This window comes from Cyclopterus lumpus, chromosome 20, assembly GCF_009769545.1.
Source record: "Cyclopterus lumpus isolate fCycLum1 chromosome 20, fCycLum1.pri, whole genome shotgun sequence".
Lineage (NCBI taxonomy): Eukaryota > Metazoa > Chordata > Actinopteri > Perciformes > Cyclopteridae > Cyclopterus > Cyclopterus lumpus.
The window spans coordinates 6,310,469-6,338,437 of NC_046985.1; the positions used below are offsets into that span (position 1 = coordinate 6,310,469).

A 27,969-nucleotide genomic window follows, 5' to 3' on the forward strand; every position below is an offset into this window, starting at 1 on the left:
GAGACAAGTAACAATAGATTAGCTAAAGTTAGCAACACTCATTCAAGACAAAAGCTGCTGGAAAGATTAATCAACAATGATGTACTTTAGGGCTAAAAGCCATCAACGCTGTCATGTTTGTGTTATGGAAGAGATATTCAATTAGAAAATATAAGCCACTTGGACATCTGGGGATCATCGAGAAGAAAAAGTTGGATTCTGAGGTGCATTTGTACTCTGACATTTATTTGATGAATATAATAATGATCGATAACTCGTCTTTGACTTATTAATCCCTTAAAATAACAAATAAACTAAGAATAAAAGTTCTAAAAATATGTTTACATTCACTAATTAATACAGTGCATCCAGTACATATTCTTGCATTTAATGGATTTGATGTATAAGTTGGATAAAGGACACAAGAATTCCTATAAAAAAATTTAAAAAACTACAAAAGTAGCCTTTGTTTATTAGGCAGTAATGCTCATTTACAGAAACCTGCACCTATTAGTGTGTTGCCCTACGGGAGTCAACTTGCCCCCCCACACTCTGCTATATTTATCTCCACCGTCACCATAAAAGGCTGTGACTGCTGCCTGGACACTCTGGCAAAGGCCGACATTATTTTGGTTGTGTGGAAACCGCAGCCCTGTACGCACCCATACCGAAGGTCTGCTGGGATATTGAGCTTTAAGTGTGGAATTGAACCATCTTTTCATTTAAAGCTTGGAGTTTGAGGCTTTCTGTCCAGGGTAAGTGGCAACAGTTATGCAGGGATGTGATAAGCCAGGTTGTAGTTGTTGCACTATGTCTGTCTAAGCATGATGAGAAAGTGCCTGAATCTTATACCATGTCTTGCTAGTGGATTTTGCAAGTTTGAATTTGCAATTTGTATGATGGTTAAAAGTCTTTACCCTGTTGTTTTCTTTGTTTGATCAAGAACATATTTTTCAGATATTGGCTATAATATTTAAACATACTTATATCGGCATTATGGCGGCAGCTTGTGAAGCCATCCACTGATTTATATATGATAACAGTCGATCCACCGGTCACACAGACAACAGATAGGCAGCAAGAAACGAGGAAACTCAGGCCTCGTATACCAGCAGCGGCCTGCAGCATGGCGGGATCTATACCGTTCTATCAGAAGAACCATCGCCACTATGACCGCGACTACCGTAGCAAGGAGACGGAGTCTAAGCTGAGCCAGTACCAGACCAGCAGCAGATACTCTGCTGGCGGCCGCACCTCCAGCACCTCCAGCACCACCAGCAGGAGCGGGGGGTAAGGAGGAGCAAGAGTATCATACCTTCATCAATCAATCACAATTGTCACCGGGAAGCTCCCCTTAACACCATCACCCAACCCGACTGATCAGGTTCACCTCCAACAACCTTGTTGCATCACTTCCCTGTCACATGGGATCATCTTTCATCTTATATCTTATATAGACACCAACGTAACCGTCCATCGTTCCTCTCCTTCTCTTTGATCAACCCTCACACACACACACACACACACACACACACACACACACACACACACACACACACACACACACACACACACACTCTCTTGAGGATCTTTGCTCGTAACACACAGCTTTAAATCCATGCATGAAGCTCTTTGCACGTAGAAGAGATGCCGATGTGTTTGCTGACAAACCCTTTCCTGAAACACCGATTCCTCGATAACTAAAATAGCTTTTGGAAATAGGATATTTTTGTCTAGTTTTAAACCCTTTGTTATATCAGCTGTGAGGTTATGTAATGGCTGAGTTATGGTATATATGGCGTAGACTGAAATAGACTCTTGATGTGTGCATTCCATGCTGGAGGGAAAGTAACAAGTGCCGGCGTGTCAATCTTTTAAACCTGGTAGCATTGACATGTATTAATACGTTTTGGAAACGTCTTTCCTTCCCTCTCGTTCCAAGAGGAGAGTTGTTCGTTAGTTTAGTTGCCAGGATTTGTGCGTCCCCGGTTGAATGCATTGGTCAGCCGCAATGTGTTTTAAATAGATAATATACACAAAGGTCAAAGGAGGTTTTTAGTTAGTGTATGTGACCAAGTGCCAAAGTTGGAAAAATAAATAGTCAAGTAGTTTGTTTTTATAGCTGATTCAACTCTGTGATGATGGGTTTTCTTTGCCACTGCTTTTCTTTCTTATCTTAGGAATAAAAAAACACCCAGTTTATGGAGATCTTATATATTACAGTGCCTGGCAGGTCTTTAAATACAGCAGCCGGGAGAGTGTGGACAGGTCAGAGGGCTTAGCTTTTACTAACACTATTTATTCTTTGCCTTTACACTCTTGTGGCTGGGCAGCCCACCAGTCACACAATCTGTGCTGATGAGAGGAGGATGATGATGTGATGAGGATTTAATGTGGTTGCAATAATTTAGTTTTGGCCAAGATACTGCACAAGGGATTTGCTAGAATAAATAACTGTTCCTGGATTTCAGTAATGAAACTGAAGCTCTTGTTTATGTCATGTCTGAATCCATTTCAATAGGAGTTGTTGCATCTCTGATCCTGGAAAGTCAAGAGAGTGTGAGTGGTCAGCTGACGGGACAGTGAGACAGATAGGTGCCCTGTCACCCTTCCTGCCCCCGCCACCTTATCGGGTTCTTGTTATCTCATACCCTGAGCGACGCCCCCCAACTCTGTGCTGCAGATAAGGGCTGCCACCGACACAGTGTGGCGTCTGACCTGACATCGAAAGTATTTTCTCTCTTATTACTTCAATTGTCATCCCTTCTCTCAATCTATCTCAATGAAGCACATAGAGCGAGATGTTGGGTCTGTTAATAGTTTAATTATTGTATCTGCGGTGCTCAGGTGGTCTCTCAGACACCCTTCGATTGTGAAAATGTAAATATTGTGGAGGTGTTAAAATAATCAAAACTAAACCACCAACACTACTCCACTACCCACTGAACCCTCATCTGCAACACACCTACCCCGATCTTGGCTGTGTCCCCACATGTTGATGTTATGTTTGTGGTTGCTATGCCTGGCTGGGTGCCAGGCTGATGGTATTCTATATGTGTCCCAGACTTAAAGTGACTTCATATTCTGGGCTGGAGGCGAGCAGACTAAGCCCCGTTCCCAAGGGAGTCAAGCCAACTTACTTGGCTGTGGATAAAGAGAACCAAATCATCGGCTATGTAGTGCCTATCTTCAGGGGCAGGTAACGAACTCTTCTCACCATATAAAACTGAAACAAAAACGAAAGAAATGTTGTGCAACATCCTAAAGGTATTTCAGCTTTAATGGTATGCCTTACTCCCCACATTGTATCCCTGGCTCTGCTCGACAAACTCCTAGTCTAGAGTTTTCGGACACAGAGGAAACGAGGGTGAGGGACACTGCTGCATACATGGCCCGCAGGGATTTGTTCACCAGTGGCCTGGAGATGGAGAGGTCAGAGCAGACCTCCAGGAGGGAGGCCATCCGCGAGTCGGCGGAACGCATCTCTCTGAATAAAAGGGTCAGTAGGGGAATTCTACATGCAACTCCTTCGGGGGTCATAAAGGAAGCCACCGACCTACAACAACATGGATTACTAACTGATCATTATCTTCAGTGACGTGACTGTGACTGTCGTATCAGTGTCCAGTCTAGAATTTAGGTTTTTGTTCAGATGTGTATTTGCAAACCCTTCTCCTTCACTGATTGGCTTTTCATACCAATGCCATCATTATAGATCATTTTGAATCAAAATGTCTCGCCACTAGTGGCTTCTGTTAGTGGTGACATCACAGCAGACAATCCCAGTCGTGGCTTCTCTTACTTCTGACAAGAATGTGGCTTTTTATTTCATGGCTTTTGTTTCTTGTGAGATCACAGTGGACCATTCTGCTTCATAGCATACCAGATTAGACCATTTTAGTTGTTGAATCACAGATTAGCTTTTGTTATCCAGTAGATCATCCTCTTTCATAACATCACAAATTACCTTTTGTTATCGCAGTGGGAAAGAAATAATTTTAATGTAATATTGGGCCCCATCACACAATCATTGTATCTGCATAGTCACACCAAGTGCCTGTGGTTTAGTAGTTGGTACTACTACTCCTTACACAAAGTATTAATGCCCATGGGTAATTATGTGAAATAGCACCCAGCCATTCATTGAGCATCATAAAAGCCACAGTGACCCCCTCACTGCATTTATCTTTCTCCACTCTGTCCACTACTGAGTGACAAATTCCTCAGGAGATCCTGTTTCTTGAGACACAGAGAAGCAGAGTCCTAATGGCGTTGTCATACTATCTGTTGAGTTACTGGATGCACAACTGGGCCTCAACACCCAACTATCTTTAGGACATAATGAACAACACACACTCACACTAATAAAAACATATTGCGTTTAAATGAGCAAACGTCTCGCATGTATAAAGATACGCTTGATTGTTGCTCAATTGTGTTGCTTTGTTTTTGCTTCAACCATGCATTTTGAATTTCCTGGTAAAAGATGGTGAAAGTACAATTGTCCTGAGTGTTTTAAGGCTCAGCTCCTGTTCTGTTTTCTAGATCTATGAACACGGGGAACACTTCAAGTGCATGAACGAAGACAGCCTGATGCACGCCCCGGAGTTTGTGATCAAACCACGCTCCCACACCGTGTGGGAGAAGCAGTGTGTGCGGCTGCATTGCACTCTCACCGGCTGGCCTGACCCCCGGGTCGTCTGGTAGGTCACAGACATACATCACCTATATAACATCTCCTCAAATCTGTCCTTTCTGTCTTATTCTTTTGAGCTCCTTCTGGTTTCCACGGCTTTGCTATTTTCCCCTCTTGATTCACTTTCATCGTTTACAAGTTCTTTCTGTTTCCTCTGGTCTGTTTTCTGTCATGTTTTCTGCCTCCCACCAAAAGGTACAAAAACAATGTGCCAATTGAGACTCTTTCCAATGCTGGCAAGTATAAACTCGAGAGCAGATACAGCGTGCACTCACTGGAGATTAACAGGTAGGTGAAGCTTCAATATAAAGATCTCTCAAAATGCCACTGAAGCATCTTGTGCTTTATTTTAATATCCGTAGCATCTTACCACCATTTTTTATAAATCCAGAAACATTGTTCTGGAATCAGCTTATGTACATTTATTTTTCTTACATTAGCTTGACTTGCTGTCAGCTAGCTTCTGTCTTTTCTAAACAGGCTAAAAGGCAGAAAACGTGCATTTCTCAGGCCCTTTCTCTTGCCAGCCAGTAAGCTGAAAGCATGGGATGGAAGTAGTGCCTCCCATGTTTCTGGAGCAAAAATTTAGATTTGGGTTTACGGCTGTCTGCAATCTTTAGCAAATAGCTTATCGTTTTCGCTTAGAATGAGCTGTTTATACCTCCGTGAAGAGCAAGGTCCTCTTCACGGAGCCGGTTACGATGACTCTACAGGAGCGCAAAACAGACAAACAAAGCACATGTTCACGTTTATGCGTCGGCCACCTCAGTTCTCCTACACACTTTCCACGCAGAAGAAGTTTCAGTTGGTTTCAATCGCACCCCAAGGTGCCGCCATATCCAACACACTGCACCTGTTTAGGAAAATATTTGAGATTTTTATGTGAAAATACCAACAAATTGAATTTTCACTTTCACTTGAGATAAATTAGTAATTAAGTCAAGGACAGAGAACTTCAATTGAACAATTCTCCAAAAAGCACACGGTAAAAGTGAATTGAGTCATTAATCCGAACTGTTTAAATTTAAACAGTCAAATATGTTTTTACCTTCACATTCTGCATCTTACATTAGCGTATTAGCCTCTTCTAAGACATCAGTCATGATTGTACCCCAAGAAAGAACCAAAGCTTCTGTCTTTATGGTAAAGTGACACAGCCGGGCTGCCACAGATAACAAAGAGCATGTCTATACATAGCGAAGACCGAAGAACATATGAGATTATCTTTATAACATTTTAGTGGAATAGGTTGGCTGGAGATACTTTCATGTACAGATACCCCACACCACCTGGTGCATATGACATCATCAGTGGTGTCTTATTACCGGAGTATTCCTGGCCAGGAGTTATGGAACGGTTTACAGTCAGGGCCCTGCGTACGTGGTGTTATTTACATGGTTGAGGTGGGGGAAGGGCACTGTACACACAAGTCCTGAGAGAGAATGTGCTATCATGGACATGGATCACCTGATGCTCTCCTCTTTCAGATGTGATTTTGATGACACGGCGCAGTATCGTGTCTCCGCCATGAACTCCAAGGGAGAGCTGTCTGCATTTGCCTCCGTCGTTGTCAAGAGTACGTTTCACCGAGTCTTTCACCAAACCATCACGTTTTGTCTTGATCACAACATTAATTAAAATCGCAAAAAAACTATCAATACTATCAGTTTGTAAAGTTTCCAAATGTGCTCATACCTTCTCATTAACTAAAAACTTAAAAAGTAAGAACCAAATGTAATTAGAGATCCACTATGTGAAACGTGGCACATGTCATGTAATTTGTATCTGAATTCTCATATGATTTTTTACATCTTGTCAGTATTACTATTCACACGTAATGTGTGCTGCATGTATTGATAGTAACTATTGCTATTCTCCACAGGGTTCAGAGGTGAACTCGATGAGTCCTTGCCATCACCCAGACGTAAGTGTGAATTTACCTCGTATTTGTATTTGTTTTGATCTTTTATTGTCTGCTGTATTGCAGAATTAAAGCAGCGTTAATTCATTCATGGTCACCAGGGGGCAGGGGAGGAAGAAGCTGAAAGACACAGCTGTCTTTTTAAGATGTTTTTTGGCTCATCCAGCAGATGCTGAGCTACATTAGCATTCATTTTTTTTTGTTATGTTTCTAGCTATCTGATGAATACGACTCGCAAATGCAGTCACCTTGCCAGCACTGTTTTGGTCTCCACCAACTCTTTAGTAAAACCTCTCTCTTCAGCTGCGAGATATTTGATTCTCATCACCAGCTAGTGGCTGACTTTGCCTGTCTGCTGGTTGATGCTGTGCATGTAGCAGCTACTTGGAGCCTTATCTCACAGACATTCGGAACATGACCCCAACCTCCAACCAGCGCATTAGGTAGCCGTGATACATAATGTGTTCAAAGTAAGTGTCTTGCACGAAGGAAACAATAGCAATCGAATATTAATAAGGATAATTTGTCGTTTTCGTTCTGCATTTCTTGTTCATTCAAAATAATCTATATTATGAACATTACTCATGGCGGGTTTCGGCTCACTGCTGGTACACGACTGGCCTGCAGTGATGAGTGGGATGTGGTGGGTGGTGGGTGGAGGTGCTGTGAAGACGGGTGGGTGCTTCTGCACTAACAACTTTTCTGTTTCCTTGATGGATTTGGCTCCATACAGGTGCCAGTACTGAAGGTAACGGGTCACTGGATTCTGGTTTGAAAACGTTTTGGTGAACTTGATGTCTGTGCATGATCACTCCCGATCACTCCCGTCTGTGTTGATATTTAGAGTTCACAGTATTCTCATTAAGAAGTCCGTATGGAAAAAATCGACAGATTTGTTTTGCATTTTTCAGGGTTGAAAACTATTTGGCAAGTATGCAACCGTGTTACCGTGTGTGTTCTCATAAGGTATAAGGAACGTGTTGTACATTTTGAGAGATGAAATGACTGAATATTTAAGGGTTTTCTTTTCATCTCAAATAGGATTTTCCCGATTCTGTTGTGCTTCACTGTTGAATGCATGATACACTATTTTGAGCACTTCCCTTTCAGAGTCACTCGTGTGGTCTGTTTTCTATTCTTACACATTTGATACATGTTCTCTTCTCCACCTTCTTCTGTCTGGCTAAAACAGTTTTGAAGCAGCTCATCAGTGTTTCTGTGGATATGATTATTGATCTGCTGTGTCTCTGATGTTCTGTCTCTTTCACAGTGCAATGTTTTGTTCCTCCACTTGATCTGAACTCTTTCCACCCGCCTCATGCTTTGTCTGTAGATGGCCCAGTGTCCGAGTACGGCATCAACTTCCAGACTCACATTGTTGATAAATTTGGTGTGTCGTTTGGAAGAGAGGGTGAGACCATGAGTCTGGGATGCACGGTCATCATTTACCCAGCCCTGCACCGCTACCAGCCCGAGATCCAGTGGTACAGAGATGGTAAGAAGACGTATTATTATGGATTATTGTGGATTAAGCCACTCCAAACATGACGCCTGCATTAAATATCACTGGGGGAGATTTCAACAGTGGAAGAAATGTTTAGATCTTTTACTGAACTAAAAGTAATAATACCATAGCTTAAGAAATCCAAAAGTTACAGCTAACAGTCTAGTAACACTTAAGCAATATTATTAATATTATCACGATATATATCCCAAATCTAGAAGATATCTCGTATCTATTGTTCAGCCTCAAATCAAAGTGCTGGTTATGCAGAATGGCCCATTTCAGAATAATATATATTATGTTATTAGATTATAATTATTGATGCAATAATGTGTATATTAATTTAATGTTACAGCTGGTAAAAAGTGGCGCTAATTGTAATTAATATACTGCAGGATAGCATTTTAATTCCCCCTGTGGATCAATAAAGTTGTATCTTTCTCCATGACAATCAATAATTATTTATTTATTAATTATATTTTGTATTATTAATCGGAATCTGGAAAGAAACAAAAGGTATCAAATGGTTGTAGGGCAATATAAATTACAATATTTTCGTCTGAATTTTGTGTAGTAGAAGTAAGTAGCAGAAAATGTAAATACTAAATGTTATGAGTCTTAAAAATAGTGCTTAGTTGCAGCACTTATGTAAATGTACTGAGCTACTTTCTACTACTAGATTCCAAATACATTTTTTGATTGGGAAAACTGCACATTTACAAAAGTGTGAAATTATTTTCTGTCCAAATCTCTGGCTTATTGTTTTATGAAGGATTATATTTGTGTTGCATGTTACTGCATCTTGTTCTCCCAGATGTTCTGCTGTCTCCCTCTAAATGGAACCACATGAGCTGGAGTGGAGACCGAGCCACGCTGACCCTCACGCACCTCAACAAGGAGGACGAGGGGCTCTACACCCTGCGTGTCACCACCAAGTCTGGATATGAAACCTACTCCGCCTACGTCTTTGTCAGAGGTGGGAACACCTTCCCTCAAATGTTAGATGACTCTCAGCTGCTGACGAGATGATGGATCATAATATAACTGAGTGTAATTTGGTGCTTTACATATTAGTGAATTATTACTAAATAACACATCCAGATCCTCCAAGCCTGAGACTCCTTCAGATGACTCAAATCTCTGACTCTGAGGTCATCCGTGGTCATACTGACCATCTTTCAAACATCAGTAAAGTCTGTTCTGAAACCTCACTTAAAGCACATTTAGAGAAGGTCCTAAAGCCTTTAATTATATAACATGTTACCTGCCTGTCTTAGATGTCTCCACACATACATGCCATCCTTTCCATCCTTGACAATGCAATCTAAATGCAACCTGATTCCTCCAGCTTTGTTTTTGTCATCGAGGTCAAAGTCACAACAGCACCTGATGACAACACCACAGCTAAGGAGTGACTGGTTTTAAATAGGATAGACTGGAAAAAAGTGGTCAGTGAAGCTTATCTTTGCTGCCTTCAGAGACAATCTGACCTTTAGAGGGTCAGCTTCCAGAAAATAGACTTTGATTACAGCTCAGGGTCGCCCAGTACAATTACATTATATTATATTTTAAGAAGCTAATTCGAGTGCTACATTTAGAGATAATAAGAGATGGAAATAGAGTTGTTTTTCAGTCTGTGACAGAAGAGGCCAGTCTCCAAAACAAAACACTGTATGAGCTTGGCTGCGGTCGGGCTATTCTTAGAGAGATCAGCTGTGGAATGAGCTGTGAGCGCTGATAGATACTGTACATATCTGCTTCAAGGAGAAACAATAGGCTGCCCAGTTTCCTTACAGCTCTTTGTGGTGCACTTTGTGAGCAAGCACACGCTCTGGTTATATCTCCTCTTGTTGTATCACTGCTTTACATATCTCTTATGTTGCTATAATAGACTATAATAGGTCACAGGTCACTTTTTAGATGGTGAGCAATTTTGCATCCCGAACATGCCTTCTTTCAAACTAGTGGAAAGAAAACATCCAAAAATACACATTTAGTTGTTTATTTTACTACTTTGTCTTTTTGCATCTGTAGTTTTCCACGTAATTCTCCAAAATGTAGCATTAGACAATGCCTCATTTGCATATTAAAAACATAGACTTTCATACACTATAAAAATACTTGTCTGAATAATTGTCTGAATGAAAGTAATTAAACTGGACAAGCTTCATGCTGATATCCTTTAGTTAGACATATTTAGCCTATTCACCTGTTGTGTTGAATTTCACAATACAATACACTTTACGTTTAAAGTCAGTTTTCTCAAAATGAGTTTTTGTGAGACATTTGACATAAACCAACCATTTCAATTTCATACCTGTCTACATTCTGATGGATTTTATAGAGGGTTGTGTTCACATATCATTCATAGCCTGTTTTATATCACATTTTATTCCTCAAAACATGGCGAGAAGTGTTTTTTAATGGCTGTACTTTCTGATTAATGGAGTGATACCTCCCCTTTTGTAAAGTATTATTTTGTTGATGGTTTGTGGTTTATAATACGGCTGCATATGTACACATGTACATAGTTAATGCATGGTCTTAATTAATGATGCGCCTCCTATGTTGCCTGGCTTCACCCCTTCTTTAAGAGTCACCTCTCTTATCCCTTTTCACTCCGGGAGGAGGGGGGGGGGGGGGGGGGGGGGGGGGCTGAAGCTAATTCTGTCCTCCTGCTGCTGATTGCTCTCTCAGCTTGTGTTTGACTGGAGGACCAGAAACATTCCTGACATCCAACCCTGCAGCCACATAGTTCAGCACAAGGGACACGGCTCACCTTAAAACCGCCAGCTAGAATCATTTCACTATAGACAAGCAGCTCTCTGCCAGGTGTGTCTGCAATGAGCACGGCCCTAATGTTTGGTTGAATACAAAGAGAGGAACAATTTGGAATTCAAACTGAAGCAGATCATGAGGAGACAGCAGTCAATGAGGATATAAAACATGTGAATCCATGAGAGGTCCTTGAGCATACAATATATATTTGACTGATTCCAGTAGTATGGGAGATTGTGTGTGTGAGTGAGAGACACACACGCACACACACACCCACACATGACCATATACATATATATAAATCTCCTGGTGCAGATAAAAACAACAAGAGTGCGTAACACAGACAGAACTGTTGCCCCCCTTGTGACACTGTCACTGTTTTTGTTAGATGCTGAAGCCGAGGTTGAGAGCGCTCCGGGTGCCCCTCTGGACGTGCGCTGCCTGGATGCCAACAAGGATTACATCATTGTCACCTGGAAGCAGCCAGCGGTCGATGGTGGCGACGCCATCTTGGGCTACTTTGTGGACAGGTCAGTGAATATACAGCAGTGGTGGTCCTGAAAGAGAGTATCAGTTTTTCATCATATTACTTTCTATAAAGAAATCCCCCAGCACACATAAAGCCGCTGTATAGTTTCCTTTAAAAACTAGAAAACAAATTGGATGGATACCAGAAAAAACAGTACCGAATACAAAGAAAAGAATATAGAATTGATTAAAAAAAGTGGAAAAATAACAGAGATTAATGAACAAAGATATTCCGAAAATAAAAACTAAAGCAAAATGTCACTGACCCTAAATCTTCTGCACATATTCTCCCACGATTCAAACCTATGTATAATAACAGATATTGAAATATGTGTGCAGATGTGAGGTCGGAACCACCCACTGGTTCCAGTGCAATGACACTCCAGTTAAATTTGCCCGTTTCCCCGTCACCGGCCTGGTGGAGGGACGCTCCTATATGTTCCGCGTGCGTGCCGTCAACCAGAGTGGCATGAGCCGCCCGTCCCGAGTCTCTGAGCCGGTGGCTGCCATGGACCCGGCTGACCGCGCCCGCATGAGAGGTACTGCAGCCTCCTGTTTTTGAATTACTGTTTTTGTATTGCTTATGTATAATGCTTGTTTTTGACTTTACCCTTTGCTGCTGTAATCCTGTACATTTCCCCACTGCGGGACTAATAACGGGTTATTTTAGCTTATTTAAAGAGCTGTATTTACTCTGAAAATTAACAAAGAACAATAAAAGTCAAGGGCAACGCATTTGTTGATACCTGCTGACAAAAAAATTGTTCAGGAATGTTTTTTAGAAATTACTTAATAACTATGTTGGATCATTTACATTTTTGGGGGGGAAAACGCAGGATTTGAAAATGGACCAAATAAAAAATAGTGAACTTTGGAGCAAAATACAGAAATGTTAAAACCTGTCTTCACATTAGATTCATAACTTTTCATAATCCTCTGCTGGCTGTTAGGTACCTCCGCTCCGTGGACCGGCCAAATCATTGTCACAGAGGAGGAGCCTGCAGGTAGAGAGTCACATTTTTGGATACCATCATTTAGACCAGTTATGTGTATACGACACCTGGTGAAATGAAGGTCATTTTCCTGCTGCACGGGTGATGTGTTCAGGGACCTAATTCATTATCCTTTGATCATCAGAGGGCATTGTTCCTGGCCGGCCTCTTGAGCTGCAGGTGACAGAAGCAACCAAGAACTATGTGGTGCTGAGCTGGAATCCACCTGGAGAGAAAGGCCTTGAGGGTGTCATGTACTATGTGGAAAAGGTACATTATTTAACAGCACTTCCTCACGTGTTACCTGTTAAAGGACAAATGGGCACTCAAAGCTTGTCTCCTTGTTCGTCAGTGTGTCTCGGGCACAGACAGCTGGCAGAGGGTGAACACAGAGATCCCAGTCAAGTCTCCTCGCTTTGCGCTGTTTGATCTCGCCGAGGGGAAATCCTACAGCTTCCGCGTCCGCTGCTGCAACTCTGCCGGTGTGGGCGAGCCGTCCGACCCAACCGAGGCCACCACCGTTGGCGACAAGCTCGGTCAGAAAACACGACACATACGCGCATCACGACGGCAGAGCGTCACATTCACAGCTTTATGACCCGAAACATGTCAAACGTTCTGGTCCGCAGACATCCCATCGGCCCCAAGCAAAGTCGTCCCCACCAGAAACACAGACACGTCCGTCGTTGTGTCTTGGGAAGCGTCCAAGGAGGCCAAGGAGTTGGTGGGATACTACATCGAGGGGAGCATTGTGGATAGCAATGTGTGGGAGCCGTGCAACAACAAACCAGTCAACGCCACCAGGTAAAACGACTCCTCTTTCTCTCTACACAAGCTTCATGTCGTCCATTTGTTCTACATAAACGCGTTGCCTTTGTCACATTTGCAGGTTCATCTGCCATGGTCTGAGGACGGGAGAGAAATACATATTCAGGGTGAGGGCAGTGAACGCAGCAGGGCTCAGCCAGTTCTCCCCAGAGTCTGAGCCTGTGGAGGTGAAGGCTGCTATTGGTGAGTACACCTGATGGTTCACATCTCAGTACAAGAAGTCAGAGGATACGGAGAGTTAAAGGGCATCCTGTTGTTTGTATATTCAGATGTAGGGGTTAGAGGATGAAACGCCAAAAGAAATCCCTTTAATAATGTTTTAAAATATACCGTTGGTGCTGTAGCTTGTATTTCTGAATTCATTTAGACTATATTTTGTATGTATACATATATATATATATATATATATGTTATGATATATTATAAAGGAAATTGATGATATGTCATTTATATTTTATCTTAATTCACGCTATCTGTGCAAAGGGGGAAAGAAATCCCACAAAAACATGAAGTAATATCATTTTAACGTGATGTCGTCCTTTGAGACATGTCTTCAGATTTTTTTTATACCATCAGCATCTACGCCCTCACACTTTCTCCACCTTGGTCCCCCCCCCCCCCGTGTCACCCTGTCACATTATTTTTGCACTGTTATGTGCCCCACCTACCCACCACCCTGTCCAGCCACATGCACCCTCCCTCCCTCCCTCCACCTCCTCCTCCTCCTCCTCCTCCTCCACCTCCTCCTCCTCCTCCTCCACCTCCTCCTCCTCCTCCTCCCTGCACAGCCTGAGGCGGGGTCAGGTCATATTTGGGTCAGTGCGATCCAAACCAGCTGTTTGTTACAAACCAGCCCATTGTCACACACCACCACCACCTCCACCTCCCATTTCACCTTTCCTGGGCAAAATTTGTGTCGGCTTCCCCTCTTGGTGCTAAAGGTAGCGACACACACACCTCTCCCACCCCACCGCTGCCCTCCAGCTGCACTGAGTTTCTCTGTCTTCACGTCTCCCGAGCAGCTGAATTGTTCTGTTCGATAGTAACCTGAATTTTAATGAGTAGACTATAAATTATTTAGGCAATCTCTGACATTTTCCACTGGTGATCTGACTGGGTTATCTGGTTTCAGTCGGACCTGGTAACACTTTACACACACTAGGGCTGAAATCACTCAGTATTATTCCAATATTGATTCTTATTATCACATTACGGCAAAAATGTCTGCAAAATCGCAACACTTTCTTCCCATTTTCATCAGAATTAAACCCTTCACACATTTAAAACATGATCTCTTAAAGATAAATTCTCGATCTCAAGATCAGAGGAACATTAATTTAAACCATATACTATAACGCAGTATCTCCACATCATTTAGATGCAATTACAAAGTCAAAATATTAGAATATTTGCGCAAAACAGACCAATCCTGCTCTTTATGATATGCGTTCCCTAAAGTCTCTCCATATTATAACCAGCATGACCTTCAGCCTTTGAATGTCACTCACTCATTCACCAGCTTTGTTCTGCTCTTTGTTTTCCCTCACTCGCTCACTTAGTACACAACTAGTAACAATGCACACGTATTACTCTCTATTGGTAATGTTTTCAGGAAACACAATCATTTCTACTTTGTTAAATTACACAAATTAAATGGGCTGTTGTGTTTCGACTACTAATAAACTTAATTTACAGTATATTTCAAGAACAGCTGCAGCTCAAATTCCTTCCATGTTGAGAAGAGCTAAAAACAATGACTTCACATGAATTAGATAATTCAATCACAACACACCAATTATTGTATCTTTTGAGAGGAACCCCATTGGCATTGTTACTAAAGTGCAGTCATTGCCTGTTCCTGCATGCTCTCATATCTAAAATGAAACCTACTCACCTCCTCACACGGATGTTGGTCATCTTGTCTTCATTTTTCACTCCCTGTCAGATGAAGACATTTTACTGTATTGTATAGACTGATGTATTGTTTCTGCTCGTCTTCTCTTTGGATGTTTGCTGTCTGGATGTTTTGCCTTTTTTCTTCTTCTTTTTTTTTTTTTTAAAAGCCTCTTTTGCTTTTCTCTGATAACTCCTGTAGGGGGCGGCATCCCTCATGGTGTGTTACCGGAGATGGGGCCGAGGGGTAACGCGGGCCAACTAACCGAGCACAGGCCACGCTGGACGGGCACGCATGAAACTGTCCAGTCCCCCCCCGACACTATGCAAAAGCGCAATAAAGCTCAGGCTGACACTGAAGCCAGTCAGGGGGCCGGAGCAGCTAGCAAGGGGGGCAAGAGAGGCAGTGTGTCCTGGGCCCCTGACCTGGCAAAAGACCTGGTCTCCGAGTCTGTGTCAGGCTCAGTTTCTGACTCACTAACTGACATAGCCACGGCTGCACACTTAGACCCGGTCCCTGCGGCGGTTCAGGCTGTAGCGACAGACAGTGAGCCTGAAGCCCAACAGGCACGTAAGTTCTCTGTAGATGCTCCTGCTGATCGGGAGACAGCGAGGCCCAGGAAAGGGTCGACAGGTGAGCCCCGGCCACAGACGGAAATCTCAACAAACACGCACACTTAGATCTATGCAGAGTACATTTTCTTCTCAGATCAAAATATCCCTTCTATCAGTTTCATATACTTCAGATCAAGCCAGGTGGAGCGCTGGCTATCCTGCATCTAAAACAAACACAAATTAGCATACATTACAATATTCCACCCTGAACTTACAAAGTTGTAGAATAAAGATTTCTGCAAGGTTCCACTTTTACATGCACATGCTTTTGACATATATACTAATCAATAAACAGTTGGTGAAGCTCTCTACTGGTATTCTTCTCTGTAAGGTAAGTCACTGTAAAACACCTCCAAACTGTAACTCCACACGCTTGTCAATGGTTTCCCCTGGCCACCACTCCCCCCCCTCCACTGGGGGGCTCAACATCAGTCACTATGCACCTCAGGACCTGCCATCACATTCAGTACCCAGAGCCCTTTAACACTAAGCTGATCACACCCTTCAAAAGTGGGTCATCCAACCAACACAAGAGCAGGACACTTGTGACCTGAGACCTTTTTGGTAGCGTGTCCCCCGTCATATGTTCTCCTCTCGGGACACTTTAACCAACTTCTCACCCCTAAAAAGGGGAGAGTATCAAGTTCACGTGACTATTTGTGTACGGCAGGCCAATTTATTATCACAATGCTACACAATCCTGCTTTTGGAGAGACCTTTTTGCTCACGGTTGCTCCTACGTCCAAATCCTAGAAATCACATTGTCCTTTGTTGTGTCATTTCTTAGCACACATTTGATGTAATATATAACTACTTTACAATTTAAGTATTACCATTTTTTATTTTTATTTAAAATAATGCTTATTCACTTTCTTGCAGAGAGTTGAATGAGAAGATTGATATCACACGCTTTGTCTGAGAAATATGAAGCTAAGCAAGATTAGCTTAGTTTAGCATTAAAGACTCAAAACAGGGGGAAACGGTGAGCCTTGCTCTGTCAAAAAGGTAACAAAAGATCCCCAGAAGCACCTCTAAAAGCTGAGCATATAGACACGACAGTGGTATCAATCTTTTCAACTAATTCTGAGAGCATATTTCCCCAAATCTCAAACTGTTCCCTGAAGCAAATCGTAAAACAAAAGCCTGATACATAAAAAGTTAAAGGTGCTATTCTGGTATTCTGTTACAGCAGGTATTTGCTTACTATTGTCTTTCAACTTTTCCACCATACTGTGGTGGCTTCAGTGATGTTTAAGTTGTAATGCAGCCAATATCTGCTGTAATTGGACATGTGTTTTTGTAATGGGACACTGAAGCTGGTCAGCATCAACTAAGCTAAAATACTCAGAAAATAATTTTTTACAAGAATTTCAAAGATCAAGGATTCTAAATAAATTAGAGCAGCTGGCCGGAGGTGAAACAATATGGTTGGGAATTAAAAGTATCACCTCGTTGTCGTACTTCAGTTTCCCCTTACATCCCCCTGCTCCCCTAATGAGGCATTATGGTGTTAATATGCGTCTTCTGTCATCTCAGCCTCCCCGGCTCCACCCTATGGCATCACCGTCCTGGAGTGTGTGTGTGACTCCATGGTGCTGGCCTGGAAACAGCCGAGCTTCATCGGCGGTGCTGACATCACCGGCTACTTCGTGGACTATCGTGAGGTCATTGATGGCGTTGCGGGGAAGTGGCACGAGGCCAACATCAGGGCCATCAGCGACCGGGCGTACAGGGTGAGTTATTAAGTTCAACGACCCAAGCGCAGGGTTCAGTTGATGTAGGTGTTACAAGACACTCCCACAAATAAGGGGTTATCTTCATGTCCCTTTGTCTCCAGGTGTGTGACCTGAAGGAGAACAAGAAGTACCAGTTCCAGGTGCGGGCGGCCAACATGGCAGGTGTCGGCATCCCTTCACTGGCCAGTGACACTTTCCTGTGCGAGGAGTGGACCATCGCCGTGCCAGGTCGGTTGTTCGACCTCTTTTTAGAACATCAACAGAACAAAAAAGGCTCACACACACACACACACTGATTCTTTTGTTAGAGATATCTGAATGTTCTCTCCTCCTGGAAATGCATCACACAATACGCAAGAAACTCGATTAGTCAACTAATCGGGTGTTTTGGTCCGAGTCGACCAAGATTTCTTTCTTCAATTAGTCTTTTTTTAATGCTGAGTGACTTATTTCCACATCTCTGGTAAACACAAGATTTAAAGTGGTGCTTTTGGATATATCTTTGTGGAAAAACTCAATTAAATCAACTAATCTACGAGTCTAATAGCCCTAATAACTATTATACTATTGCACTTCATAGAAATTGTATTTAATGAAAAATTAAAATTGATGGTTTCACTAAGAGTTTTTGCTATTTCTATGTTTTGGACTCTATACTGTACTTTATATTCAGCAGCATGAAAATAGCATCCCTATTCAACCTATCAAGTCCTAAAACTTTAGGTTTCACACCCTAAACGTACCGTTTCCTCCTGCTCACGCTGTGATTGGCTGCATAGGGAACAAGAGAGCAGCATGTTTCCTTTTTCTGTGTGATTCGTAAAACACAATCAGACCTACTGATCTGCAGTGTTTAAACCTGTGTGTGCATTTTATTTAATTGTTTTACCACAGGACCTCCTCATGACCTGCAGATAAGAGAGGTGCGAAGTGACTCTCTGGTGTTGCTATGGAAACCACCCGTGTACCAGGGCCGCGATCCGGTCAACGGTTTCTACATCGACATCAAGGAAGCGGGCGCCCCAGAGGAGGCGTGGAGAGGAGTCAACACCAAGGCCACGGAGAAGGCGTTCATCAAGGTCGCCGTCGTCCGGCTGAGCACCACTTCTTCGTTTTTGCACGTGTGGCATCGGGCCGGCGTGATGATCGTAGATCACGTCTTCTGTTTTTTGCAGATGGAGAATCTGAAGGCAGGAGAGACGTTTGTGTTCCGAGTGCGCGCTCAGAATAAAGCCGGCGTGGGACAAACCTCCGCCGTGACGGAGCCGGTCGTAGCTCTCACCAAAGCAGGTAGGACGAACGTTCGCTTGCGACGAACCGCCGCAGAATGGAGCTCGTCGTCACGATGCCGTCTCTCGATTTCCAGGCACCAAGGACATCGTCGTGGATGTCGACGACAACGGCAACATCTCCATGAACTTTGAGTGCTGCGACATGACGCCCGACTCCAAATTCGTGTGGTCCAAGAATTACGAGGACATCACGGATCCATCCCGTCTGACTTTGGAGACCAAGGGAAACAAGTGAGAGGACTTTTTTTTAAAGTTGAGACTCTTTGACGGATGCAGCAACACTCTCACCGAGTCCTCCTTTTCCCTTCAGATCCAAAGCCGTTTTCAACACTCCTGAGGAGGAAGACGTTGGAATTTACTCATGTCTTGTCACCCACACCGATGGGGCTTCATCCAGCTACACTCTCTCGGAAGAAGGTGCGTTACAGAAAACACACGTTTCAAGAAGTAAATTAAGTAAAATGACTTCAGTATTCCGCTTTTTTAAAATCTCGTATTCATGAATAATTTCCTCATCTTTGTCAGAGTTGAAGAGGCTGCTGGAGGTCAGTCATGACCACAAGTTCCCCAGTGAGTGTATCAGCATGTAATCACAACTGCTTTTGAAGCATGAGCTGGACAGGATGTCATCAGCTGGCTCTCACTCTTTCTCCTCGCTAGTTATTCCCCTGAAGTCAGCGTTGGCTGTGGAGCTGCTGGAGAAGGGCAAAGTTCGCTTTTGGCTGCAGGCGGACAAGATGTCAGCTAACGGCAAAGTCGACTACATCTTCAACGACAACGCTCTCTCTCCGGGGGATGTGAGTAAACAATTTGAATTCATGATATATCTAGAAATCGTGTGTTTTGAGCTATATATGTTTTATCTCGGGGGACAAATGTTTAAAAGGTGGTTGTCTTTGTTTGTGTAGAAATACAAGATGAACTTTGACAAGAACACCGGCGTGATTGAGATGATCATGGACTCTCTGACTCCGGCAGATGAGGGCACCTTCACCTTCCAGCTGCAGGATGGGAAAGCTACCAACCAGTCCAGCTTGGTGCTCATAGGAGACGGTACGTGAAATCCTGGAGATAATCCCAATCACATACTCTATTAAGATGGGTTCAGTGAGTTTAGATACCATTTTAGATGATAACAAATATTGGGAATCAGTGGATTCCAGTTTATTACAACTAAGTCGATTATTTCCCCTGTTCCAATAACTATTGTGTCATAGCTGTTATAAAGACATCTGTAACAGTTTATGATAGTTTCATCTATCATACATTTTTCATTTTTAAAACCATGTTTTTATATGTTTACCTAAATATACCTATACAAAAGAGGCTATGGACATGATATGTATCTTCTTGCATGTGTTCATATGTATTATATATAAATAAATATATGTTTTTTAATTGGGCTATTTTAATGACGATTGAGCCAGTTCTCGGCTCTGATTGGGCAACCTGTTGTCTAATCTGTCAACACTGAGCCCAAACTACATTCATGTTATCACATCATTGAACAGCAACAACAAACAAGTATCACATGGTTAGATGTCACGTTAGAGCAAGTGCTGTTTAGAGACAGAAAATGTTCACATAATAAACTCTTTTTATTTGCAGTGTTCAAGGAGCTGCAGAAGGAATCAGAGTTCCAGATGAAAGAATGGGTCAGAAAGCAAGGTACGGGTGGCTGCAGACTCCTGTATTAATAATTCATCTTTGTTGTGTTGTCTATGTCAGAAAACATAAATAAATCCCATGACAGTATCTGTTCTAAAGATATAAAGAGAAAAGCAGAAATATATGGTAAATGTTTGGTTTTTAAGTTTATTTATCCTGTTGATCAATTTAATCAAATAATTGCTCAAACATTAGAGCTCTACAGTAATTGCTGTTGATTTACTTTTGCATTACACAATATCATTTCCATATTTCATAACTGCCATGTTTGCTGCAGGTCCTCACTTTATCGAGTATTTGGGTTACGAGGTGACTCAAGAGTGCTGCGTTATACTGAAGTGCAAGGTGAGAACTTTGAAGGGTTTTCCTGCCGCACTCTTTTACAGACAGACTGCGAGTGTAGATTTAAACATGTCCATCGGTTGTGATGCATTTCAGGTTGGAAACATGAAGAAGGAGACCTCGGCGCTGTGGTACAAAGACGGACACCAGATCAAAGCAGACGAGAGCCTTGGCTTCACCGAGGGAGTCCTGAAACTGGAAATTGCTCAGGTAAGAATATGAGAAAAGGGAGTGAATTTATATATATATAAATATATTTGTATATTTATGTGCCTGAATGAATTTGCATATATGAATGTTTGCACCAAAACATATGGATCCTTCATATTTTGGACACTTTTACCTCAATGCTGATCCAAAAGGTTTTTGAGTAAGTCGGAACATTAATAAATGATCAAAAGGGAGTTGTTAAATCATTTATTTTGTACTAATTACACTAAAGGATTTTGTAATAAATAAACAGCATTACTTGAATCAAGTTGGGAACAGTTATCTGTTGTCACCACGGGCCGTTTTGCCTGAGGATGCTCTGTTTAATTATTTGTTTGTTTCTTTGCGTCATATTTGTGCTTTCTACCAGAAGAGAAAAGCTTGCCTTTTCAGATGAATACGAACTATATTCCCTGTTCGTTGTTGCTGAATTTGACATTCCCGCTCTCTTGTCAGATTTCCAAGAAGGACTCTGGTGTGTATGAGGTCGTCCTGAAGGACGACAGAGGGAAGGACACGTCCAAGTTAAATCTGACAGATCAAGGTAAGCTTTTAAAGTCACACACTGAGATAACCAATCACGAGCCAATAAATCACTGAGGATGATCAAATCTGTCCCCTTCAAGGTTTCAAGGACTTGATGAATGAAGTCTTCAGTTTCATCGGTAAGAAGATGAACATTTTGTCCACGCAGTAAACAAGTTGGTGCCCGATTCGTTTTATATTCTGATTCCAAAAATGTGATTTGCAGCCAATTCCTCCACTCCACTGAAGATCACGAGCACAGACGAGGGCATCCGACTCTACACCTTCGTCAACTACTACAACGATTTGCTCCAAGTGACGTGGCACTATAAGTACGTTCTGCGTCTGCATTGAGAATCTGTGCAAGCATGTGTACATTTGTTATTAGAATCAGACACTCTAGCTGATGCAAAGATCTGTGCATTTTTTAATTACACCTGAGAGTAAATTGGATATGTTTCTAGTATTTTCTGCAATGTTTCTCCCCTTTTTTTACAATAGCAAGATAGTTCAGTGCTTCCCCTGTCGCTAGTCTTCCTCATGTTTCCGTGTCTCCGCATCTGCATCGTCTCTCTGACCGACAGGGATTCGGCCGTCTCCTTCTCCGACCGTATAAAGAGCGGCGTGGTGGGAGAGCAGCTGTGGCTGCAGATCACAGAGCCCACAGAGAAAGACACGGGCAAATATGCCATTGAGTTCAACGATGGAAAGGGGGGCCTGAGGAGGACTGTTGAGCTGTCTGGTCAAGGTGAGACCACCAGACCACCAGCATTATGTCAAATGACTGTATAGTACTTGTGCTACGGTATAATGTTGCTTGTTTCAGAGCGCAACGTTTTATCCTGCACGAGCATTCACATTCAAATGCAACCTTTCTTGTTTTTTTTGCAGCATTTGACGATGCTTTTGCAGAGTTCAAGAGACTGCAGTAAGTTGCTTATTCCGCGATACCTATCATATTATTGTAGGTTCGTGTAGCCGCGATCACACCATGTATAAAAAAAACATTTAGTACATTTTTGAGGAACTAAAGGAAGAAGTATGCATGAAGATCACTTCTGATTCTCAGCACCTTTCATCTAATGTGTTGTTCTCTCTTTCTTTCTTTTCTTTACCTCATCAGAGCTACTGCTATTGCTGAGAGAAGTGAGTTTATTTGGTTCGTCACTTTTAGGGTCTGGATGTGGGAGCTGTTGAATCATCAAGAAGACCTGTCCTTGTTTAGAATGATCCATAATGGAGTTTCAAATGCTGCAACTTGGATTTTAATATGTTTTAGATTCTACTAAACTATCCAGACTATATATATATAAGTATATTCCCATATACTTAATGTCCAACCTGGTTGTTTACTTTATTTATTGTAATTATTGAAGTTAACGTTGTTCCTTTCAGGCCGTGCTCGAGTAGCAGGAGGCCTGCCTGATGTGGTCACGATACAGGAGGGCAAGGTAAACTGATTCAGCTGATGTCATGTAACCGGCGCCTTAGAGAGACTGACTCTACCTGCCTGGACATAACATCGTTATTACAGTATAATGTAATGTGTGTGTGTTTGTTGCATGTTATCCTCTCACCAGGCTCTCAATCTCACCTGCAACATCTCGGGCGACCCTCTGCCAGAGGTCACCTGGCTGAAGAACGACAGGGAGATCACGTCCGACGACCACTGCATCCTGAAGTTCGCCTCAGGCAAGTTCGCCAGCTTCACCATCACCGCGGTGAACTCGTCGGACTCTGGCAAGTACAGCATCCTGGTGAAGAACAAGTACGGCACAGAGAGCGGGGACTTCACTGTAAGTGCCTTCATCGCCGACGAGGCGGGCGGCAAGAAAAAATAAAAGCAGTCCAAATCATGTCGTAAATATGTATAAATGGAAGAAGAAAAACACTGGAAACAGTTAAAGCAAATAAACAGGCTTGAGGATGTGTTGTTTTGTGTAGAATATGAAATTATCTCTGAAATGAAATGTCAACAACAATTCAGAAAGAAATGCAGAGAGTGGCAAAGAGTTGTGACTTAAAATGATTATAAGCATTTGGTCCAATATCTAACATCATGTTCACTCCAAAATGTTACTGGTGCAATTTTAGATTTTGTTTGTGTAACGTTGTGGCATGCAGAGAGGCACTCATTTTACTCTGTTTAGAAGATAATCGAAACATTACTTGACAAAAGAAAGCCAAAGATAAAGTTTAATATGTGTTGTGTCGATGGGATGATAGGAACGCTGAATGTCATCACTTCCATTGTCTGGCCTTCCTGTCGCGCATACTGTATGTTCGCCCACTGTCACTGTTGTTATAATGTGTTTCACCATTGATGTGAGATCCCCTTCACAGCCCTTTATTATTATTATTCATTATTATCATTAATCGTGATAATAATGCCTCCTTTATTGTGACGATAACAAAGCCACTGTGTAGCGAAGACTGTTGGATCACTGTTCATTAACAGTGGTTGTTGCATCACTTCCTGTTCCCTTGGTTCTTGATGAGACCAATAAAAACAAGCATGTGCTTCCCCACTTCCTCCTCCTCCTCCTCCTCTTCCTCTTTGAGTCGTCTCACTTTTGGTTTGAACCCTTCACTATTCACTTTCTCCTTACCAGTCGACTCGTTCCATTTTCACTCCCTAGTCACTATTCCCGTAGACTCGGACCGCCCGAAGATCAACCACCAGCATGGAGACGACCCCTCTCTCTTCTGTAACCGTGGTGCACTTGATTGACGACGCTCTGGGAACAAAGAAACACACTTTTAAAAGAGCACAAACAGAGCCGACCAATCAAGCTCACCTGAATGTAATTCAGAGAAGACTAACCCCGTTTCCCTGTGTTGTCTGGTCACCAATATTCAGTAGAACATATCCAAGATCGTACGGTAAGAGAAATAAGTCAGTTTTATGGGGACAGTTCAGCCCAGATTGTTCTATCTAGATTGTTTCGGTGTGAGTGGCCTCGTTTGGAGATATCAGCTGTAGAGATGGCTGCCTTTTTTTAAAAGGTGCCACAAAATATATATTTTAAATGGCTCAATATAATCCACAGACCTTATTATGAGCAGTTTCATGTCGGCGAATATATCTCAAACTCTCACACCAAAACAATCTAGATTGATGAATAGCACTTCAGGAAAGAGTATTTTGAGGGGGAAATGTCCCTTTAACATGAGTTATACTGCTGGAAGTCACCAGCCAAGAAATAGTCCTGCACATAACCCTCAAGTAAAACTAAGATTTTGTACGGATTAAGGGACAAGATACAATGAGTTCATTATTGAGCTTTGGGCAGAGCAGGCTACCTGTTTGTTTACAGTGTCAGCTGCACGTCTCCTCATCGTAGCCTCATATCGAACAGGAGAGGGGTGTCGATCTTCTTCTATTCTAAAAATGTCAAACTATTACTTCAAGAGACCAGGACTACTGTATAAAGGGCTGCCTTTATGGCTGCGTTATACATCAATGTAAACGGAATAGAAAACACATTTGACAACGATTATTATTGGCTTAAATTATTATTAATATTATGCGTAACATAGGATGTCCTGGTTTTAAAGTGGTTGAAGAATCGGATTAAAATGAGACAATGATACTTAATATGAAACGATATCCTTCCTTGTGTTTCCGAGTCATTTAAAAAAATATTGGATATGATTCTCTGAAATTAAATGGGTAATAAAACGTATAATATTAGGTGAATACAGATGTGGATAGATTATGAAAGTGTGTAGTGCATCTGGATTGCTTTCAGTCTGGGTGAGTAGAGAACTTCATTCTGTGTGATGGTTCATTCTGGTTGTCGCGAGGCTTCTCATGCACGGGGGACTCTTTGTCCTCTCAGCTGGAGGTCACAGACGGGACGCCTGACTTGGGGGTGACTTCATACTCGACCGATGCGGACGGAAATGTGGTGTTTGGACCGAACACCCCGAAGGAAAAGAGGAAAACCACAGTCACTGGAACGAAAAAGCAGAAGGGGAAGGGTGAGAGGGCTGAAACATGAAACAAATATGGCGTCTCATTCTGTCGTTAATGAGATGAAATGTTTAACAATTGTTCTCTTGCAGAATCTGTAACTAAGACTCTTTCGATGGAAAAGATTGAAGAGAAAGATCGGGAGAAGGTTGCAGTTGAACCCGAAGTTTCAGATTCAGAGCAAACAAAAGATGCTCAAGAAGAAACTGCTGACCAGCCTTTGACTGCTGACCAATCAGAAGCCTCCGAGCTGCAGAGAAGCCTGGACCAGTAGCTGAAACACGGCCAGAAACACGTGAATACTGGACAAAAGTATTGATTATACTCACATACAGACACATATAATAATAATAATAATAATAATAATACATAGAATTTATATAGCGCTTTTCAAAACACACAAAGACGCTTTACATAAGGCATAGACATACAAAACTAAACTAAAATAGAAAGACAAAGCAAACAAACAAACAAATAGAACAATTCAGGTAAAAAAAAAGAAAACTTGAGAAGCTCTGAGGAATAAGTCGTATAGTGGAGGGTATAGAGTGCAGAGGATAGCAGGTGAAGGCGAGTTTGAAGAGGTGGGTTTTGAGGGCTTGTTTGAATGAGGAAAGTTTGAGAGCATGACGGATGTGAATGGGGAGGGCGTTCCAGGTGGGGGGGGGGGATGGGGGGGGGGGGGGGCAGCAGCTGAGAAGGCCCTGTCACCCGCTTGGTCCTGATGGTCTTCAGAGTGTTTGCACCGGCGGACCTGAGAAATATGCTACACGTTTGATGTGGGCTTTTCAACCTAATATGATTGATGTGTTTCCAGTTCTTGTATCTTAAGACTTTGCATTTCCTCTTATCAAATATTAATGATAACAATTTTCCACATTTGTGTATTACAATAAGTGTCATATGGAAGAGTCATAATTACACTTTAAAGACCACTGCATTTAGAGTTTCCCTGGATTCGACTTAGATATTTTTCTTTTTCGTCATATTTGTTTTGAATAAAGAACCAGATGGCTTATATGTTGGTTTAAATTATACCTTTTTGGAGTTCATAATGCCAAAAGACTTTTGGATGGACAGAGGCCGACAGGTGAGGCCCTCGCTAGTTGGAGGGAAGAACAAAGCAAACATGAGACATTCTTGGGGTGAAACAGAGCAGAATTAATTCAAATCAACAAGTGAACAGGTTGTAGAGGTCCAGGAGACCAGGCCAGAGCTTTCAGGGACATAGCAAGTAACAAAAACAATTAAAAAGACCTAACGTTACGCATGCTTCAGCTAAATCTCATGTTTTTGTGCTATATGGTTTTAAATCTTTCGAAATTCAGGCAGAAAGCTTTTATGTGACAAGGTCCCCAACCCCTGTAAACATGCAGTCATAGTCTGACTCAGCAGGTGTTTCATGGGGAACTGAAACCGTGTACTTCCCTGCAGAGCGAGTGAATGGTACACTTTGTTCGTTCCTCCTTACTTTTATTCGTCAGACAGCTGGTGGCACACTGCCCCTTCTTTGGCTGAGGATTAAACTGCCCGACTGAACTGTTCAGGAGCAAATCCCTGAAAAGCTCAGACCCCCTGCAGGACTGCTGCTCTGAAGCCGATTGAGACCTCTGACCTCCGAAGGAAGAGCGTGAATAATGTATTTCTTACTGTGATCACAAAATAAAATAACATTATTTTTGATGCGCTTCATTTCAGTATATATATCAAAATACATAAATTGTACTGCATCTACATTTGGTCATATCACTTAAAACAGGTTATTTAAATATGAATTGTTGTGCACATGTATGTGCAGTCTGCAATGACTATCTTAGATCTCAGGGTCCCGCCAACAATGCACATTATTCTAAAAAGAAAAACACACATAACAAATGAGTATATAAGACATATTAGTGCCAAAATGAACATACACGGATAGAATATAACATAAGCCATATTTGTGGTAGTCAGTATTTGCAAAATGTATGTACTGCAATGTAAACAGGTTTGTGAGAAATAATAGATATATTCTAATTATAATACAATTAAAATGTTTTTTATCATCTGGTGAACCAAGTCATTGCATTGATTCATTATTTGCATGAAGAAAAACATATAGTTTGCTATAAATGCACACGCTGCACAGCGAAACACATGCACTTCCAATAAAGGTTGAAGACTTTTTACTGGAAATAATTGAGAAACTTTGAAAAATGATATCAAAGGCCATGTAACGAAACAGAAACAAAGAAACTGATTTCACAGAAGTACACTTCTTGTAAAAATGATTTACTTCATTGCGTCATTTTTTTGCTGTAGATTTTTAGAGACACAAATAGCTAGATAATTATTTCATTACATATTATTATTATTTGTTTTCTTTCTTGGGGGAATAGACTTAAACACGTAGAGATTGACACATACCGACATTCCCACAATGCATCTCTAATAATGAACATAATAAAAACCTCTACGTGCGTCCTCCTGCGTTAGAAGCACGTGCA

The 27,969-nt window shown here is 42.0% G+C and overlaps 1 protein-coding gene across 1 annotated transcript; it reads left to right on the top strand.

Annotated features, from left to right (window-relative positions):
• Nucleotides 1-1,105: 1,105 nt before the first annotated feature.
• Nucleotides 1,106-25,811, top strand: myom1b (myomesin 1b). The gene is made up of 39 exons (XM_034560150.1): nt 1,106-1,269; nt 3,044-3,178; nt 3,316-3,478; nt 4,525-4,682; nt 4,871-4,963; nt 6,163-6,251; nt 6,558-6,605; nt 7,930-8,091; nt 8,915-9,076; nt 11,267-11,408; nt 11,746-11,945; nt 12,357-12,410; nt 12,544-12,668; nt 12,751-12,934; nt 13,028-13,202; nt 13,288-13,409; nt 15,322-15,339; nt 17,271-17,467; nt 17,572-17,698; nt 18,365-18,555; nt 18,652-18,760; nt 18,837-18,993; nt 19,073-19,179; nt 19,288-19,332; nt 19,423-19,559; nt 19,671-19,815; nt 20,371-20,430; nt 20,708-20,775; nt 20,869-20,982; nt 21,439-21,526; nt 21,609-21,647; nt 21,734-21,839; nt 22,092-22,255; nt 22,399-22,435; nt 22,631-22,653; nt 22,903-22,958; nt 23,088-23,303; nt 25,350-25,491; nt 25,576-25,811. Exons 1-39 carry the CDS (start codon nt 1,106-1,108, stop codon nt 25,755-25,757), a joined length of 4,704 nt encoding a protein of 1,567 aa, XP_034416041.1. The 3' UTR covers nt 25,758-25,811.
• Nucleotides 25,812-27,969: the final 2,158 nt, after the last annotated feature.

Excerpts from the sequence above, each read along its gene's own strand:
- myom1b (XM_034560150.1), top strand. The coding sequence starts at position 1,106 with ATGGCGGGATCTATACCGTTCTATCAGAAGAACCATCGCCACTATGAC. Across the intron at positions 19,180-19,287 it reads CTACACTCTCTCGGAAGAAG|AGTTGAAGAGGCTGCTGGAG; the intron begins GTGCGTTACAGA and ends CATCTTTGTCAG. Across the intron at positions 20,776-20,868 it reads GCGTTATACTGAAGTGCAAG|GTTGGAAACATGAAGAAGGA; the intron begins GTGAGAACTTTG and ends GATGCATTTCAG.